The 21,359-nt window shown below is 42.3% G+C and overlaps 1 protein-coding gene across 9 annotated transcripts in view; it reads right to left on the minus strand.

Moving 5' to 3' along the window:
• Positions 1–2,227: 2,227 nt before the first annotated feature.
• ctif (CBP80/20-dependent translation initiation factor) overlaps positions 2,228–21,359 on the minus strand; it is a 276,809-nt gene continuing 257,677 nt past the window's right edge. For all 9 annotated transcript variants that reach the window (XM_078552816.1, XM_078552814.1, XM_078552799.1 and 6 more), the window contains 3 exons: positions 16,721–16,876; positions 3,987–4,040; positions 2,228–2,491 (listed from right to left, as the gene is read on the minus strand). In XM_078552816.1, coding sequence (XP_078408942.1) covers positions 2,276–2,491; positions 3,987–4,040; positions 16,721–16,876 — 426 coding nt within the window. In that variant the 3' untranslated portion in view covers positions 2,228–2,275. The remainder of the gene's footprint in view (positions 2,492–3,986; positions 4,041–16,720; positions 16,877–21,359) is intronic.

Genomic DNA, 21,359 nt, shown 5'->3' on the forward strand with positions numbered 1-21,359 from the left:
AAAGTCAACCTCCATCCCCACCCTGACTTCAATATCCCACTCCTCACAGAATACCATAGTGCAAAGAATGGGAAATTCACACCTACAATGGTATTCTCACTCAAATCTCCATGGGATTTTGAAGTTTGGAACTAAGGGCAGAACTAAATATTAGCTTCTAGTTGTACTGCAACAATGCAAAATGAAACAGAGGAAGTGTCACATAGTCAGTGGTGCTCTGCTCCTGCACACCATTAAAATATAAGTGGCTACTGCCAAATCCATTCATTAAATTGTTTAGATCTTGGACTTATCTGTACCAAAACCTGCTCATCATTACTGGAGAAAAAAACTGACCAGGCTTCAAAAGACTTAACCAACAGCAAGACTGCACTCTCATTCATTCTCCAAGTTAAACCTGATGTCCTATCACTTTGTTAAGAGTCTACCATCCAACAAAGCCATTGGCAACATTACAACTGGTAGTGGAGGCTATAAATGTGTTAATCTTCATACAGTTGACCAAGAAGCCTTGTTTATAAATGCTCCCAACAATATGTTATAATACATAGAGTTCAGTTTTCTCCTTTTCCCCTGTCAGGAGGAGTCATACCAGAGAACGATGATTGGATGCTTCGTACAACTGAATGATGCCAATAACAATAATCAATCACTGTCAGATTGTTGAACGATAATCAAGGTGATTACCATAAAATAGCGCGGTCAGCGCATCTTACACAAAATGATTCACTTAGCACTTATTGTGCAAGATAATTCAGTCAGCATTTATTACACAAGTTAACACAGAGTCTGTAGTGTATTATGAGGCAGCAACATACCGTGGAGTTCAAAGCCAGAAACTGTAAAACTGAACTTTCAACATTTTATAACATAAAAAAAAAGACAGGCTTGCATTTATCTAGCGCCTTGCACAACCTCAGGGCATCCCAAAGCTCTTAATGGCCAATGAAGTACTTATGAAGTGTAGTCACTGTTGTAATGTAGAAAAAGTGGCAGCCAAATTGTGCACAGCAAGTTCCCACAACAGCAATGTGATAATGAGCAGATAACCTGTTTATCATTGTTTCAACCCCAAGATACTTTGAGCATACTCCAGGCTATTCATCACCTGACATAATAATCAGAGTTAGAGCCATTCTCAAACATGATTCACTTCCGGTTTTGCTAGCAGAAGTATCATGAAGATGGCTCTCCATGCTCATCATGTGACTGAGCCAGAAATAATACTGGGAATTATTTTACTGGTTGATGTAGGTAAACTGTTTTGAGAAAAAAATCAATAATTACATTGAATGAATTGTAGACTTGCAGTCTAAATAAAATATTGTAAACTTAGGGGAATATCCTCCCGTTAGCAATATATTAGCAGGTACTTCACATTTAAGCCATGTTGTCCCTTCTTAGCTTTAGATACTGGATCTACCGTTGCCCATTTTAGTGTATGAGGCCAAGTCAAGCCTTCGTTTAGCCTTTAACAATCACAGCACCAGGACACGGTCAAGTGCTGGGAGGTTTGTTCTGGCACCCAGGGACCACCATCTCACACTTCAATCAAAATGCAACATTGAAGGATTCAAACGTGCACTTTCAGTCACTTAACCCAAATGCATAGCTTCAGAATCTTCTGGAAGAAATTGTTTTGGAAGCTGAGTAAATTAAAATTTTCAGCTTTGTATAAAAAGAACATGCAGCTGAAGTTCCAATGTAAACTCGATCTTTTTTATCTTTCCTGGTTTCCTTTCCTAGAATTTGAGCAATTAGAAAGAGTGTATAAAACAAAAAAAAAGGTCAACTTAAAACCAGCCCTGCATGAAGTAATTGATTTTCAAGCCTGGCATAGAACGTGCTTCCTATTGTCCTGCCAGGCCATCTGCTGAGTGTCACCTTCTGCCAATTGCTTAGCAAGACGGCTGTCACAATGGCAGAACAAAAAAAGCACACAGAGCGCACACACATACACACACTCAGCAACAATACCAGGCTAGCTCCAGCCCTCCACAAACCATGAGTTGCTGTGCTGTCAATGGATCAACTACAATCAAAAGCACAGGAGGGGGAAAGGGAGGCTTGGCACTCGAACGAAAGAACGCGCCCCGAAAATGATTCTCTGCATGCTGGGACTTATCTTTCCATTCCTCTTCTTATCTAATACATTCCCCTTCTTTCCAGTAAAGAGTCTTTTTTTATATATAAAAAAAGACAGCACCTTCCTATATTTTGTTCCTCCTTCTTCCTGTTTTCTCTTTTTTTCCCCCCTGTTTATTTTTTTCTTTTTTTAAGCAGTTAGTTTCTGGATGGTTTTGTTGTAGTACTGCGTGATGGTGGGGGTCAGCGGGTTCCAGTTATTGGCGTGCAGCTCAATGACTTCGAGGAGGAGGGATCGCGTCAACGCCGATTCTGAGGGGCCAAGCATCTTGTCGCGTGCTGCTGCCAGCAGCTCTGTCATCATCTCTGGCAGCTGTTCCTCCAGCAGCTTGCCTGTGCTCTGCAGCTGTCAAATGGGTCAAAGGGTATAGGTCAAAGTTTACACTGTCAAACCACTTGAAAGGACTATAAGCAATGATTAAGACAGATCAGAGATGGAGATTAAAAATCATTTCTAAGACGATTTTATATTTTCTCCCCCTGTCTTGCTCTCTTCTTTTTTACTCCTACTCTGAATGATGCCTGCTGGTAAAGGGTTTCATCCTTTAGTTTAGGGAGTAGAAAGTATTGTCTATAGATACAGCATACAACTCTGATGGTTCAAGTGATCCAATACACAATTTACTGAGGTACCAAGTAATACAGACCACAAGACCCCTGAGTTAAAAGTCTGGTCTATGCTGATCCCAAGTAAAGTGATAGTCGGTGCACTACACTGGACCTCACATTGGGAGTTGAGGGAGAAATCAGCCACAGTTTCCCCTCCTGATTGCCATTCAGTGATCTCTGCATGTGTGAAGAAAAAAATTTGGTATTGCTGACAATGCACTTTGTGAATAAATAGTCTTCTGTCACTCACTGCCTGGACTTGTACATTTGCTTCCAGTACTAGAGGGATGGTCAGAAACAAAAACCCATTATAAGAGGGGAGGGTTAATATAAATTCGAAGATAAGGCTTCATTGCATCAATCTACTTACAATTGTAATGTATTACACAAAAAGCTATTGGTACATTTCCTGATCATTTAATTTTCTGTGTATATCGGCTTTAAGGGAGAACAGCTGGCTATTTTTGTCAGCTTAGCTTTCCTCCACGCTCCCTGCATCATGCAACACTGCCTGAGAGGATCAGGTTGAAAAACTCTTTGCATGTTGCTGGTAGTTATTCAAGTGCGCCAGTAGTGATGGGCTCGATTTTCCCTCCTTCTCCTTTGTCTACATGTTGGGAAGCAGTTGACTCAGCTACATTTCCTTGGTCTCAAGAACTGCCCTTACAAAAAATCTCAGGTGTGAAGTCACGTTCTATGCCTCTGTGTTGAAGCAAAATGACTCAGCACTTAGCCCTGTCTTGGCCAACACTTAGGCTCTGGCCTTAGGAGGGTAATATGGTTATCAGTTTTGACCAGATCAGGTAAATCTGGCAGGGGTAGGGTGGAAACACCTACACTTGAGCCTTTTACTCTGCTTTCTGCTGTACTGGCCAATGAGCAGTGTGGTAGAAGATAGAGCATTTGTGTGATCTGGCTGGTGATGATGGCGCAAATATGGGTTCGTATTGTCCTCTTTCTCTGTCATCTCTATGAATGGCCATTAATTATGGCCTCACAAAGGTTCACCACTCAAATTGAATGTTGATTTTTCTTACCCGCCACAGACCAACAATCCTCATCTGCTACAGAAATACATAATGTTGAACTGTCCAGGACTCTTACATGGCAAAGCCCAATATGAAAGATCATAAAACTATTTAGGTTCAGCAAGAAGACAGATATTTACAGAATTGGCTGTTGGATTGCAGTCAGTATAGCAATAACATGGAAAATGTGAAATGAAAACCTACCTCCATCGAGCAACACAGAACAGCATCTTCTTTGACATCTTGTGATTGTAACAGCTAAGGCGTAGTGGCAAAATCCAATTATAGGAAGGAAACAAGACAAAATAGGTACAAATGACTTCATATAAGTTCAAAGACAAAATGTGCTAATCTACTTGCAATGACATGATACAATAGAAAGGTTATTGGCACTTTCACTGATCATTGCAATTGGTGGTGCAGAGTGACTTATAGGCGAGAACCATTTTCCTTTTAGATCACTTTTCCTCAAGGATCTCCTCCACTCTATAATCTAAGAGGATTTTGCATTCAAAATTGCAATTTTCTGCTTTGTATCCTCTTAATGGAAAAGGTGTTTCTTAAGAATAACTGCTGCCAGTCTTAAATTAAGGGCCAAGTACTCCTGGTATTAAATGTTGAGGAGCTAGGTGCTGCCATTGTTACACTCTTAGGGAAATGTACTGCCATTCAGGTTAGTTGCAGCTACCTTAAGTCTCTTGCCACACCCATTCCAGAAATGACTAAGCTAAAATAATTACAGCTTAAAAGGCCTCCACAGTTCTCCATTTGTTCACTAAACTAGCATTGGATTGACTCCTGTGATTGCAGCCAATAGATTCCTTCTCCATCAACATTTTAAATCAATTTTGAACAGTCCAGGTGCTTACCCCAGGAGTTAAAAATGGAACTTCCCTCCCTGATGGAACAGTCAGTAAAGGCATTATTTGGTGTGCTGCTAACCTGTGCATGTTAAGATAATGTCTGCTCTATGCTGAATTTGTTGATCTCAGCTTGGGCTATGATGAGTGCTACAAACTGGCCTCAGCACCTCCAGGATAAAGGAAAGGGAAACACACCTGGAACTTTCACTCTTGGTAACTAATGTATATGGGATTCGAAATGGCCATGATGGCCTCCACAGCTGAATGCCCTGACCTTTAACCTCAACTTCACTTTCCCATCTTATCCCTGTATCCCTAAATTCCCTTGGCGCCCAAAAACCTATTGAACTCGGTCTTGAATATACTCAACAACTGAGCCTCCACAGCCCTCTGGGTAGAGAAATCCAAAGATTCGCAACCCTCAGAGAAATATTAATTTTAATACATTTTAATATTTAGTGAAAAATCTGTTTGAAGGAGTTGAAGGGCCAATCAACACACCCAATTACTTGTGAAATGCTCATTCCCTTTTACATCAGAAAGGGCCAACACCCAGGCACCTGCTTTTCATCTCTACTTTGCACAATCCCATATCAGTAACTTCACACAGGTATGCTTAAAACAGTCTGCATGCAAGATTGCAATGATGACGTCTGAGTATCTTGAAAACATGACAAATTTTTCATTTCAATTTTTCTTAACCATCAACATAACTTAAACATTCAGGAACGAAAGAGAAAATTAGGGCCTGGATTTTCATGCCTCCATCCATGTTGAAATGAAGTGGACTTAAAAATGGCAGACAGGACCTGATTCCAGCATTTCTGCCTCATTTTTATGGCTTTGGGATTAGGGTGCAGGTAGCGGGTCCTCAACAATCTAGCCCTTGCCCACTCCACTGCGGTAGTGAGCATTCTAGACCCCCTGTTATTTTCATGGAATCAGGCCTGTTTTGTTAGGAGATGTAGTTCATGGCACCTCAGAGGAATTATGAACCAAGGGAGAACCCCAGTCCCAAATCGGGAACCAAATAAAAATACAGCCACCTGCTTCTAGAATTCTTTCATTGATGGGCTTTGAAATACAAAAAGAAAACTGTTCTTTCAGTTTCAATACTTATATGCTGTATTTTAAGTTACATGTATTTTTACTGAAGTGATCAGTCCTGCAAAGATAAGTTGACCATTATAATGATCAGCATTGTATAAGTTTTGAGATGCATTAGAAATTTTTTTCCATTGGGAAGTGTTTTTATGCATTCAAAACTTAAGAATACACTGCTTGGGATCTCTAGTGTAATAATCTGAAATGGTTTAAATGCCCAGGATCCTTTTAAAAGGGAAAACAATCTTCAGCAGCATTCACTTGCTCCTGGACTGCTTTGATTGACAGGACATCTGGTGCAGCTTGGAAAAAAGGCCATCTGGTTATTCATAAGAACATAAGAAATAGGAGCAGGAGTAGGCAATTTGGCCCCTCAAGCCTGCCCCGCCATTCAATGAGATCATGGCTGACTTGCCCCAGGCCTCAATTACTCTTTTGTGCCAACTCCTCATAGCCCTGAACTCCCCAATATTTCAAAAATCTATCTACCTCCTCTTTAAATACTCTCAGTGATCTAACCTCCACAACTCTCTGGGGTAGAAAATTCCAGACATTCACCACCCTCTGAAAGAAGAAATTCCTTTGCACCTCAGTTTTAAATGAGTGTCCTTTTATTCTGTAACTCCTAGTTTGAGATTCCCCCACTAGTGGAAACATCTGCTCAACATCTACCCTGTCAAGCCCCCTCAGAATTTATACATTTCAATAAGATCCTCTCTCATTCTTCTAAACTCTAATGAATAACGGCCTAACCTATTTAGCCATTCTTGATAAGTCAACCCCTTCATCCCAGGAATCAGCCTAGTGAATCTCTTTTGAACTGCCTCCAATGCCAGTATTTCCTTTCTTAAATATGGGGACCAAAACTGTACACAGTACTTCGGAGGTGCAGCCTCAGCAACACCCTGTACGGTTGTAATAAGACTGCCCTATTTTTAAACTCCAAGCCCCTAGCAATACAAGTTAAAATTCCATTTGTCTTCTTAATTACTTGCCGCACCAGTATGCTAACTTTTTGTGTTTCATGCACAATATCACCCAGATCCCTCTGTGCTGCACTTTTTTGGAGTCTCTCTCCATTTAAATAATAGTCTGCCTTTTGATTCTTCCCACCAAAGTGCATGACCTCACACTTTCCTATATTAAACTCTATCTGCTAAGTTTTTGCCCGCTCACTCAACCTATCTATATCCTCTTGCAGATTCCTTATGTCCTCATCACAACATGCCCTCCCACCTATTTTTGTATCAGCAGCAAATTTGGACACATTACACTCTGCCCCTCCTCCAAGTCATTAATATATATAGTAAATAATTGAGGGCCTAGGACTGATCCTTGTGGCACTCCACTAGCCACATCTTTCCAACCTGAAAAAGAACCATTAATCCTGACTCTGTCTTCTGCGTGTTAACCAATCCTCAATCCATGCTAATACGTGACTCCCAATACTGTGAACTCTGATCTTGTGCAATAACCTTTTACCTTTTGGCACCTTATCGAATGCCTTCTGGATATCCAAATACACTACATTTACCAGTTCCTCTTTATTAACTCTGCTTATTATATCTCAAAGAACTCTAGCAAACTTGTCAAACATGATTTCCCTTTCACAAAACCATGTTGATTCTGTTTGATTGTGTTAAGCTTTTCTAAATGTCCCGCTATTTCTTCCTTAATGATGGACTCTAGCATTTTCCCAAAGGCAGATGTTAGGCTGACTGGCCTATAGTTTCCTGCTTTTTGGCTCCCTCCCTTCTTGAACAGGGACATCACATTAGCGGTTTTTCAGTCCAGTGAGTTCTGGAATATTTCAACCAATGCCTACACCATCTCTGCAGCCATTTCCTTTAAAACCCTTGGATGCAGGTCATCAGGTCCTGGCGACTTATCTGCCTTTAGTCCCATTAGTTTGTCAAATACTTTGACCCTCGTGATAGAGACTGTTACAAGATCTTTCCTCCCATTAGCTCCTTGCTTATCGGATGTCTTTGGGATGTTTATAGTGTCCTCTACCGTGAAGACTGATGCAAAATATTGGTTTAAATTATCTGCCATTTCCTTGCTCCCCATTATCAATTCTCCAGTCACATCCTCCAAGGGTCCCACGTTCACTTTAGCCACTCTCTTTTTATATACCCATAGAAGCTCTTGCTGTTCGTTTTTATATTTCTTGCTAATTTACTTTCATAGCCAATTTACTCCCTCTTTATTAGCTTTTTAGTCTTCTGCTGCTGGTTCCTAAAAAAATCCCAATCCTCTGGCCCACCACTAGTTTTCGCTGCTTTGTTTTTGATTGGATACTCTCCTTGACCACCTTTGTTAACCACAGGTGGTTCATCCTTCTCATCGAGTCCTTCTTTATGACCAGGATAAATTTTTGCTGAGCATTATGAAATAACTGCTTAAATGTCTGCCACTGCTCACTCACTGACTTTCCCCTTAGTCTAATTTCCCAGCCCGCTTTAGAGAACTCTTTCTTCTTACCTCTGTAATTGCCTTTATTTAAGTTGAGGACACTGGTTTCAGACCCGAGTTGCTCCCCTCAAACTGAATTTGAAATTCTACCATGTTGTGATCACGACCCCCTAAAATCGATCTAAAATAGCCTGCTCCTGGGTAGGTTCTGCAATGTATTGCTCTAAGAAACAATCCCTGATGCACTCTACAAATTCGTCTTCCATGTTACCCCGGCCAATCTGATTTGTTCAGTCAATATGCAGATTAAAACCACCCATGATAATTGTAATGCCCTTCTTACACACCTCCATTTTTTCCCGATTTATACTTTGTCCTACAGTGAGGCAACTCTTCGGGGGCCTATAGACGACTCCCATCCGTGACTTCTTCCCTTTGCTATTCTTTATTTCCACCCAAACTGATTCCACATCACTATCTATTGCACCTATATCACTACTCACCACCGCACTGATACTGAGTAACAAAGCCACCCCACCTCCTTTTCCTTTTTGCCTATTTTTCTGGAATGTTGAATACCCTTGAATATTGAGTTCCCAGTCCTGGTCACCCTGCAACCATGCCTTTGTAATAGCTATCAGGTTATATTCATTTATTTCTATTTGTGCTGTCAACTCATTTTATCTTGTTACAAATGCTGCGTGCATTCAGGTAAAGAGCCTTAAGCTTTGACTTTTTACCATTATTACTCATTCTGGTTCTAATTTCTGCTCCACTCTTCTGCTTATATTTTCTGCCCCTTCCTGTCACACTTTGATTATCATTCGCCTCCTCACTACTCTGCACCTCTGCTCTCTCATTTCGTTTTGATTTTTTAAATTTCCCTTCAACTGAACCCTCCCCCCCAATTAATTAGTTTAAGTCCTATCTACAACCTTCGTTATACGATTCTCCAGGTCGCTGGTCCCAGCATGGTTCAAATGAAGCCCATAATAATGGAACAGCTCCCACCTTCCCCAGTACTGGTGCCAGTGCCCCATGAATCAGAATCCATTTCTCCCACACCAATCTTTGAGCCACACATTTACCTCTCAAATCTTGTTTACCCTATGCCAATTTTTACATGTAGTTCAGGTAGTAATCCAGAGATTATTCATTCATCATTAAAACTGGGCTGATGTCCCAGTGAATGGAGGTGGGCGTTCTAGCCCGCCGCCCTTGCTATCCATCCGCCTCCATTGCCGCCTCAGGCCTGCCTCTGGAGGTGGAGTGCCCGACTCTATCTCTCACCTATCTCCCCGACACAAAAATATGGCAGGTGGGGGTCTCTTTAAAGGAAATGGGTCTGCCAGGTTGGGAAGTTTTCTAACTCGACCTCCCAGCCTCCTCCACCAAAATCCGGCCCTTGATGTCTGTTATCTGGCTCATTCCTCATGCAAGACCTTCAACCTTGGATTCCCGGAGCTGCTGCCACAGCCCACAGGACCATCACACCCGGGATGTTAGGATCTTGCCTCCTCTGCACCTCCCAGCTCCCTCCTCAGTCACCTTTGAGCTTCCTTCCGTCACCCTTGACCCTTACTCCAGCATCGTTGCACTGCTTTCAGTGACCCTGGACCCACCACCCCCATCACCTTTGACCAACTATCATTCACCCTAGAGCCTCCCCCCAACACCATCGGTCAGCCCCCTGGCACACTGGAACTGCCCCCTTACCCTTGACCTGTCATCTATCATCCTCAGCCCTCCCTCTACCATCTTTGACCCTGTTTCCCTCGGCTCTCAGGACTTCACTATTGACCTTCCCTGTATAACCCTTGATCTCCCCACAATCATGCTTGACCTACCATCTTTGGACATTGGACATCCCTGTATCATCCAACTTCCTCCTTCTGTTGCTCACGAGACTTTGTAGAGCTGCCACCTTTCTCCCTCGATCAGCCATGCCCTGTTCCCCTTTGACTGCTACCACCCAACCTCCATCATCAATGCCTCCTGTCTAACAGTTGAACAAAGCTCCCCTTACTCAGGGTTGTAGTTAGGAGACCACTCAGTTCAAATCCACCAGGAAGACTACCTCGCCTGCTGCATGTCACATTTAAGCAGTCGTGAATCTGAAGCCTCGTTTGCTGATTGTCTTACGAGGAAAGGCTGGACAGGTTAGGCTTGCATCCACTTGAATTTAGAAGAGTAAGAGGCGACTTAATTGAAACCTTTAAGACCCTGAGGAGTCTTGACAGGGTGGATGTGGAGAGGATGTTTCCTCTTGTGGGAGAATTTGGAACTAGGTGTCGCTGTTTAAAAATAAGGGGTCGCCAATTTAAGACAGAGATGAGAATTTTTTTCTCTCAGAGGTCGGAGCGAGCTCAAGGGGCCGAGTGGCCTACTCCTGCTTCTAATTCGTATGCTCGTATGATTACTTAATTATAAATATACGCTTAACTCTGGCAAGGTTCCCTTTTAATGAGCAAGCATGGCATGAAAACGTATTAAAAGAGGTTCCCGATGCTTGCTGATCCGTCCTCAATGCACCACCAACTTAATAATGTAGATTCATCCCACCTTCCGCAAGGTGACTTTCGGCATCCCCCCTCAATTAAGTGCCCCCGCCCTCCTCATTTCCCACTCCCAGGGGCTTCATAAGATTCCACCTTATATGTCCAAGTCAGAATGGTAAGTGACTTGGGAGATAAAAATTCTACCAAACCTTGCTACTCTTATTCTTTTTGTTGATAGGAGAGGGAGGTACTGTCGAACTAAACTTAATGCATTACTGCAGTGCATTGTACAATGCACCAGTGATCAATGGTTTGAACAGCATGTCGAGTGACAGGATCTGTTGGTCACAGAGAGAGTGTTCATGACGTGGTTTAACGGACTGACAATCAGTCGGGAATCTTTCTACCATTTCCCCACTATCCCCCAAAGGCAAAGAAAAGATTGTGTGTGAAGATATGCTAAAGAAAAACTATTAACTCCAAGCACTCATAGGCAGGGCATAGCAGAGGTTAGATGCAGATTAAAGCTGCTTCCCAGCCTCACCTTCAGAGAGCATCCCATGGCACCACTGCGACCTCTCCATTGCTAACAGCTGTCAGCCAAGTAATCAGTTTGTTACATGGCAGAATCCAACACCCTGTCAGCTGGTTCACTTTCGTAAAACAAAAATCACACAATGATATCAAAATGCCAATAGCCAGTCATATGCCACCAAATAGATTAATTTTGAGAGGTGATCTGTCATAGTCTGAAGTTACATAGCAGATAATGCTACAAACTACTGGTAGAGTGCTAAAAGGCATTGCCTTCTACCCATCCCCCCCCAAACTCCATACATCGTCCCTTTAATGCTTTGCTTTGAAAGTTATACATGGACTTTTTTTTCTGAGATGGTTTGGTAATCTCACATTACGGGATATTCACTGCCACAAAGGTTCCACTTTGCTGAAGTGTTTTCTTTATACTGGCCTTATTAAAACAAAAATAACTGGCACAACACAAGTGCCTCTTTGTTGAAGGTGGGGGACTGGAAGTTGAGGATGATCAAAGTGAGAGTAAAAAAACCCTGGATTCTGTCAAAAAAACCCTGACAGCTTGGAAGAAGGAAAGAAAAGGCAGGGAAATACACAAGCTACACAGTGTTCGAAGAAAAAAAAACTTAACATTGCTGCCTTTGGCAATAATTTTCTTTTTTGGAATGAAATTTGAACCAGAGGATTGAAATTTTAGGATGATTGAGTTGCAAGTCAGCAGGACGAGAAATGGAACACCTGGAAAGCCATGATTTTAAGGATGAAGTGATGCTCTTCAGAAATGTCACTGTGTCATGCGAAAGTTAAAGTAGCTTGTGTTTCATGGGTTTTCTCAAAGGCTCAGTTGGTAACATGCTGCCCAGTGCAGTGTTCAATGCCCCTCACCCATCACCAAATTATTTTAAACCTTTATACAGCAGCAGCCAGACCTCAGTTGGAATACTGTGTACAATTCTGGATATCACACTTCAGGAAAGACATCAAGACACTGGAGAGGGTACCAGGGATGAGGGGCTTCATTTCAGCTATGTGGAGAGACTGGAGAAACTGGGCTTGTTCTCCTTCGAGCAGAAAACATTAAGAGGAAATTTGTAAGAGGTGTTAAAAAATAATGAACGGATTCATACAGTAAATAAGGAGAAACTGTCTCCGGGGCCAGAAGGGTCAGTACCCTGAGGACACAGATTTAAGATATTGGCAAAAGAACCAGAAGGGACCTGAGAAAACCATTTTTTTTTTTACAGTTAATTGTGACCTGAATGCACCGCTTGAAAAGGTGGTGGAAGCAGATTCAACAGTAACATTCAAAAGACAACTGGATAAATACTTGGAAGCAAACATTTTACAGGGCTATAAGGAAAAAGCAGGTGCGTGGGATTAATTCAATAGCTCTACCAAAGAGCCCCAGTACAGATACAATAGAATGAATGGCCTTCTCCAGCCATGTATCATTCTACGGATCTATATAATAGATGGATAGAGGTCATTTTCACAGTGCCCTCTGCCTTTTCTTACTTCTTACATTCAATACAGTCTAGTACTCCACATGCACACCTTCACCTGTTGGGTGCACCAGGAGCAGCTTGTCTTCTCTGTGTTGGGTAGTTCTGAATCAGCCTAATGCAAATTTGTCACACCCACGAAAATAAACAGATCTACTCGGGACACATGTAGGACTTTGCTGTAAGTGATGCATCAGAAATTACATAATGGTGGGTCTCCACTGGGATGGAATTTCCATAATAGAATACTTTTACATGGATATCAACTATCAGGTACTTTCTGTCCCCTTTAAAGTTTATTTTTATTCTCCTATTAATCATCACCCTTATCATCCTCAAGGTTTTGACTCTTGATGGGAATGTTATCTGCCCTCCAGTAGCTCACCTTCAACAGAACTAAGTAGAAATAGGAAAGGGGTGAAATATAAGCTGGTTTACGGGGGTGGGGGTTGTTGGGACAAGCAAGCAGTGATAGGAGCAGATAACCAAAAGATCAACTACAGCTCCTCACACCCTGCTTCCTGTATGGACTCCATCCCATTCTCTCAGTTCCTTCGCCTCCGTCGCATCTGTTCTGATGATGCTACCTTCAAAAACAGTTCCTCTGACATGTCCTCCTTCTTCCTTAACCGAGGGTTTCCACCCACGGTCGTTGACAGGGCCCTCAACCGTGTCCGGCCCATCTCCCGCGCATCCGCCCTCACGCCTTCTCCTCCCTCCCAGAAACATGATAGGGTCCCCCTTGTCCTCACTTATCACCCCACCAGCCTCCGCAATCAAAGGATCATCCTCCGCCATTTCCGTCAACTCCAGCATGATGCCACCACCAAACACATCTTCCCTTCACCCCCCCTGGCGGCATTCCATAGGGATCGTTCCCTCCGTGACACCCTGGTCCACTCCTCCATCACCCCCTACTCCTCAACCTCCACCTACGGCATCTCCCCATGCAAACACAAAATTTGCAACACCTGCCCCTTCACTTCCTCTCTCCGCACCGTCCAAGGGCCCAAACACTCCTTTCAAGTGAAGCAGCATTTCACTTGCATTTCCCCAACGTAGTCTACTACATTTGTTGCTCCCAATGCAGTTTCCTCTACATTGGAGAGACCAAACGCAGACTGGGCGACCGCTTTGCAGAACACCTTCGGTCTGTCCGCCAGAATGACCCAGACCTCCCTGTCGCTTGCCATTTTAACACTCCACTCTGTTCTCTTGCCCACATGTCTGTCCTTGGCTTGCTGCATTGTTCCAGTGAAGCTCAACGCAAACTGGAGGAACAGCATCTCACCTTCCGACTAGGCACTTTACAGCCTTCCGGACTGAATATTTAGTTCAACAACTTTAGATCCTGAACTCCCTCCTCCATCCCCACCCCCTTTCTGTTTTTCCCCCCTCCCTTTTGTTTTTTCCAATAATTTATATAGATATTTCTTTTCCCACCTATTTCCATTATTTTTAAACGTATTCCACCCATGGTTTATTTCACCCCACTCCCACTAGAGCTACCTTGCTCGTCCTGCTCTCCAATCTTAATTAGCACATTCTCTTAGATAATATCACCACCTTCAACACCTCTTTGGTCTTTTGTCTGTGACATCTTTTGGTTATCTGCTCCTATCACTGCTTGCTTGTCCCAACAACCCCCCCCCACCACCCGTAAACCAGCTTATATTTCACCCCTTTCCTATTTCTACTTAGTTCTGTTGAAGTGTCATGAGGACTCGAAACGTCAACTTTGTTCTTCTCCGCCGATGCTGCCAGACCTGCTGAGTTTTTCCAGGTATTTCTGTTTTTGTTTTGCATTTCCAGCATCCGCAGTTTTTTGTTTTTATTGAAGCCTAAAGAGGTGTGTCTTGGTAAGTTAATCATGAGATCATACGAAATAGGTGCGGCAGTAGGCCATATGGCCCATCGAGTCTGCTCCAGCATTCAATAAGATCATGGCTGATCTGGTTGTGGCCTTAAGTCTACTTTCCTGCCTGCCACCATAACCCTTCACTCCCTAATAGATCAAAAATCTGTCCAACCCAGCCTTGAGTATATTTAATGACCCAGCCTCCACTGCATGCTGGGAAAGAGGATTCCAAAGACTAACGACCCTCCGAAAAGAAATTCCTCCTCATCTCCGTTTTAAATGGGAGACCCCTTATCTTTAAACTGTGCCCCCAGTTCTAGATTCCCCCATGAGGGGAAACAACCTCTCAGCACCTATGCTGTCAAGTCCCCTCAGAATCTTATATGTTTCAACAAGATCACTTCTCATTCTTCCAAACTCCAATGTGTATGGGCCCAACCTGCTCAACCTTTCCGCATAAGACAACCACTTCATCCCAGGAATCAGCCTAGTAAGCCTTCTCTGAACTGCTTCCAATGCAAATATATCCCTCCCTAAGTAAGGAGAGCAAAATTGCACGCAGTACTCTAGGTGTGGTCTCACCACACTGATGTACAGATGTAGCAAGAGTTCCCTACTTTTATACTCCATTCCTTGCAATGAAGGCCAACATTCCATTTGCCTTCCTAATTATTTGCTGTATTTATGTACAAGGACACGCAGAACCCTCTCTACTGCAGCATTCTGCAGTCTCTCTCCATTTAAATAACATTCTGGTCTTCTATTCTTCCTGCCAAAGTGGACAACCTCGCATCTTCCTACATCATATTCCATCTGCCAACATTTTGCCCACTCACTTAACCTATACACATCCCTTTGTAGACTCTTTGTATCCTCCTTAACTTGCTTTCCTACCTATCTTTGTATCATCAGCAAATTTGGCTACAATACAGTCAGTCCCTTCATCCAAGTCAGTAATATAGATCGTAAATAGTTGAGGCCCCAGCACTGATCCCTCTGGGACTTAACTAGTTACACTTTGCAACCTGAAAAGGACTCATTTATCCCAGCTTTCTGTTTCCTGTTCATTAGCTAATCCTCTATCTATGTTACCACCAGCATGATGAGCTCTTATCTTATGCAGTAACCTTTTATGTGTCACCTTATCAAAGGCTTTTTGGAAATCCAAATACACTACATCCACTGGTTCCACTTTATCTACCCTGCTTGTTACATCCTGAAAGAACTCTACTACATTTGTCAAACAAGATTTTCTTTTCACAAAATCATATTGACTCTTCCTGATTATATTATGATTTTCTAAATGTCTTACTACTACCTTATTAATAATGGACCTATAGTTTCTGTCTCTCTCCTTTCTTGAATAGTGCTGCTACATTTGTGGCTTTCCAATCTGCTGGGACCTTTCCAGAATCTAGGGAATTTTGGAAGATTACAACCAATGCATCCACCATCTCCACAGCCACTTTTTTAACGATCCTAGGATACAGGTCATCAGGTCCAGGAGACTTGTCAGCCTTTAGTTCCATTAGATTTCTTAGTACTTTTTCTCTAGTGATCGTGATTGTTTTAAGTTCCCCTCTCCCTTTTGCCCCCCTGCTTTTCTACTGTTCTTGGGGTACTTTTTGGGTCTTCTACTGTGAAGGCAAAATACTTGTTCAAAGTCTCTGCAATTTCCTTGTTTCAAATCAATGCTGGGTGGCATCATGATCAACCTAATCCACACATGCTCCCTTTTCAGCAGGAAAAGTGATAAATAGAGAGTGACCAGGTATGGGAATTCTGGCTGATCTTCCCCCTTTCTCTGCCCCGGGGCATGATACAATTTGAATTGTCCCCATACCAGTCACAGTTTAGATAGAGTATTTCAGTACAAGGGATTGAACCACTTACTTTCCTGCTGCAAGGCACATCAGTCGAACTGCCAAGAAAGGTAACTTTACTAAAATTCTACAAACTAGATGTTTAAAAAAAAACTTTTTCTCCAATTTAGGTTTCTTATCAAGCACTCTGGGGAAAGGAACAGGATTCCACAGAGGATTGGCTCAGGTCAATACCTTATGACAGACTTAAGCGAGGAAAGGTCACCAGGCACATTGGTCCCTTGTATAACCCGCATTATCACAGGCTCTATTCCGAGTCACAACCCTGTGGCTTCACTTACCTCCCGTAAACACGTGTAGATAGGGCAGACAAGCACACGGAAGGGCTCTCCTGTGTTGCTTCGCATTATTCCAAAGACTTCGCAGAGAAATGTGATGAATCCAAGCCAGTGCTCTACGTCCGTCTGCTGCAGCTCATCCCTCACCGTGAAATCTTTCTAAATCAAGTAAAGACAAAAGGAATAGAATCTTAAATTGCTCCTCTACCACCTTTGGACACTCATTCTGTGCCTGGCCTACTGACAAATGACATGAATTCTTTAATGCTTAAATATTTCTGAGTGAGTGAACAGGGAAGGGGAGGATGGACAGAGAGAGCACAAGAAAAATCAAGTAGGTGAGCGCAAAAGAAAATGATGTAGGAAAAAAAAGATGCAGTGAGAAAAATGGAAGAGCAAAAGAGAGATGATAAAGTGAGATGGGAGTGGGAGCGCGAGAGACTGAAGTGAACAATCTCTGGTTCCAGGAGCCATTGGTACAAGTTCAAAAGACATGTAGACAGGATAAATTTAACAGTTTTCTGCTGGGGGTAGTGAGCGGTGAGACTGCCCACGAAGGCAGATTGTATGTCATTTTTTCAGGGAAGAATTGGATACATAACTGAGGGAGTGGACAATGCAGAGGGATCAATGTTCATAACCAGTCAGATAGACTGCACAGTCTTTTCTGATCCTGGATGTTCCTAATTTCCTATATAAATTAACAGATATTTGCATCTCACAAAAACTGACTAAACAACAAAATTCGATGCTACATTATTCTAAATATACAAAATGGAATCTTTTGCCAGTCAGGGTGGAGCAGTCACCCAATATTTAACTATTATCGTTTTGATATAATTTCCCCTTTCCATTAACAAACTGCCAGAGGATTGTTGGAAGTATATGACTTTAAATGCAAACCTTGCTTAAGAAATGGAGACCCACCCATTTTGAAATTTAAAGGTGTTCGTAATCAAGAAAAGTCTGGGGAATTTTTCTTTTGTTTGGAGAAAGAAAATATGTTCTCAACAAAGTATTAGTATAGTGTTGAAATGCACCATACCTTTGTAAATAAATCTTTAAAAAACACCATATTTTAATTAGGGACCTCTAGTTAACACAGCATATACAAGACAACAGGGAAAGGTCTATGCAGTGTCTACTTTAAACATAATTCACATATGACTAAATGAATTTTCCCTCCAACTTTTATTTAAGCTTCTCAATTGAGAAAGTAGAAATTACAATATTTACCACGGGGATTTCCAGTAGTCTTCTCTCGGGTTTTAAGGACGGGCAAGAGTTAAAGTGATAAATAAGATGGAAGTATGAACAATACCATGCCGGTAACCAAGACAACATGACTTTGCAGTGATCCTGAAATGACACTAATTGAATTTGCCAGCAATAGGAACAGCCTTTGTAGAAAACAGGGTCAAGAACAAAAAGAAGACAAGGCACCCAGGAAACCACGACAACCACAAAATCCACCATTTTTTTTCCCTTTGGCAAGACTTCAGTCACTAATAGAATCAATCAGCTCAACTCATCTCGTCTCCACAACACGACCCTTCAACACCGCACACTGCATTAACATAGTGGGAAGAGACAGGGGTGGGGGGAGGGGTTGGACTACTTTCTGTTATCTGCAGACCAACTGGGGGAGATGGCGGCATAGTGGTAATGTCACTGGACTAGTAATCTAGAGGCCCAGGCTAATGGTCTGGGGAAATGGGTTCACAGACCAGCAGGGCAGCTGGTGGAATTTAATTTCAATTAATAAATCAGGAACATAAAGCTAATCTCAGTGATAGTGACATGAAGCTATCATCAATTGTCATAAAACGTATTCTAGTTCACTAACTGGTCTGACCTACATGTAACTCCAGACCCACAGCACTGTGGCTGACACTTAACTGTCCTCTGAAATGGTCTAGCAAGCCAATCAGTCCAAGGACAATCAGGGAGGGGCAACAAATGCTGGCCTTGCCCACATCCCCTGAAAGGATAAATTAAAAAACACTGAAATTTAACCAACTCCTTCTCCACTTGCATAATTAATGCTATACGCTAAGTAAGAATTAGGCTTACATATAATATTAGGCTGACTAGTTGATAAGCTCGTAAATGCCAAGAATGTATGACACTTAGTTCTGCTCCACCCAATTTTTTCACCTTCTCCCCTCAATCAGTATTACAGTTCCACATGGGCTGTCCTCTGGTGCTTTGCTCATGCTCCATGTGCAGACCTATCCAGGGTATTTGACTTTAAGAGCTGTGACTGTTTATGCTCACACTCAATGTGCACAAATTCACAACTCACAATAGGTATGACGAATAGGTGTGCCACAATGGTCTTCGGTATACAAGTTAGGGGAAGGGGGAAAAGCACAGTCACAAAATCACAAGAGTTAGGAGGAGTAGGCCATTCAGCCCCTCGAGCCTGCTCCATCATTCGATATGATCATGGCTGATCTGATTGTGGTCCCAACTCTGCTTTCCTGCCCCCCATAACTGTTGACTCCCTTGTCCAACTCAGCCTTGAATTTATTAAATGAGCCTGCACTGCTCCCTGAGGAAGAGAATTTCACAGGCTAATGACCCTCTGAGAGGAAAAAAAAAATCCTCACCTCAATCTTAAATGGGAAGCCCCTAATTTTTAAACTGTGCCTTCTATTTCTAGACTCCCCTACAAGAGAAAACATCCTCTCAGTATCCGCCCTGTTATGTCCCTATGATAATATGTTACCCCTACACTACGAGTTCTTCTTTTGTGTAGTAACCTTGGATGTGGCACCTTATCAAATATCTGTGGAGATTCAAGTACACCATATCTACAGGTTCGCTTTTATCCACCTTGCTTGTTACTTCTTCAAAGAACTCTAATAAATTAGTCAAACACAGTTTCCCTTTCACAAAACCATGTTGATTCTGCCCGATTGTATTATGATTTTCTACATGTCCTGCTAGTGCCTCCTTAATAATGGACTCTAGTATTTTCCCTATGACAGATGTCTCCCTCCTTTCTTGAATTGAGCCATTAATTAGTCATTTCTGATAACTTTCTAAGTGGCTGCTGATGGGAAATTGGGGATTTTCAAAGATTGGGCAATGGAAGAATTAACCTTGGCCATAGTGCTTAAAACAATTGCATAATCTGCTCACGCTTACTTTCACACATTAATGGCATGGTTGCTTAGTGGTATGGAATGAGACTGGAATTCAGAAGTTCATTTCCCTCAGCAAGTTGTGCAACTCAATTTTTTTTTTTTAAATCAGGTAATTTATGGGCTAGCATCTTGTTGACCAACATATTAGCCATGATCCACATAAGGCTAATTGCATTTCTGATTCAGGAATGGTGTCTTTTGATTGGAAAATTGCAAGTTTCATCCTGTTAAGAAGGGAGGGAGGGAGAAACCAGGGGCTGGATTTTTCAGTGCCCTGCCAGGCGTGTTTTTGGCAGAGAGGGAGGGGGGAGCATGTAAATTATGACAGATGGCTAACCCATTGCCTTCCACCCCACCCTGACCCGTTCCCCATAAAATGTTAGGCAGGCGGATGCCGAAATTGGCAGACTGCCCACCATTTTGAAGAAGTGATTAATGGGCAATTGAACTTGTTAACAAACCAACTGACCTGAATATTACGTTGCTCATGCCATAATATGGCTGGTGGGGGGTGTAAAATTTCATTTAAGGGGACAACAGACTTGTATGATGTATCTAAGTGTACTTTAATCTTTTTGTGGCTTTGTTAGTAAAATGGTAAGGTGAAAAGCAGAGTGTGCTGGTGTTTCATTTGACCATTGTGAATGCTTTACTTCCTTGGTTACTGAATAGTGGTAGATGGTTGCCAAGTAACTATACATGCAAAGTACATTTGCCTGCACTGTGTTTACAGTATTTTTTACTTAAATGCAGCATGTAGCTAAAACACTGTCGCTATAGCCGTATATTTTCAAAAAATTCTTTCATGGAATGTGAGTGCCAGCATTTATTACCCATCCCTAGTTGCCCTTGAGAAGGTGGTGGTGAGCCGTCTTCTTGAACCGCTGCAGTCCATGTGGTGTAGGTACACCCACAGTGTGGTTAGGGAAGTGTTCCAGGATTTTGACCCAGCGACATTGAAGGAACAGCGATACAGTTCCTCTGGCTAATCAACCACTTCTGTTGGACATCAGTGGTTTAGCACCAGAACAATAACTATGAACGCTACTGGACTGTCATAAAATCAAACTGATCCACTAACATGCTTCACAGTACACCCATATTTGATCTGGCCTATTCATAACGACAGTTCACACTACATGACTCATTCAATGCACTCAGGGCAAACTGGGATAGGTAATAAATGTTGCTTTGTCAGTGTTACCCACATCCTAAGGGCAAATTAGAAAACAAAAGCTGCGAACAAAAATGAGTTATGAAGAGTCATACAGACTCGAAACGTTAACTTGGTTTCTCTTTCCCAGCATTTTCTATTTTTATTTCAGATTTCCAGCATCCGCAGTATTTTGCTTTTAAAAAGTAGTTGTTGCTGGGCTACAGCATTGAAGCTGTCTCAGTGTCTTCATTGGTGGAAGGAGAAAACATAGCAAATTAAATGTTCAAATGCTGTAATGAACTAAGCTTCACTTACCTCTTATAGCAAAGCAATC

This window comes from Cetorhinus maximus, chromosome 1 (genome assembly GCF_964194155.1).
Source record: "Cetorhinus maximus chromosome 1, sCetMax3.hap1.1, whole genome shotgun sequence".
Taxonomy (NCBI): Eukaryota; Metazoa; Chordata; class Chondrichthyes; order Lamniformes; family Cetorhinidae; genus Cetorhinus; species Cetorhinus maximus.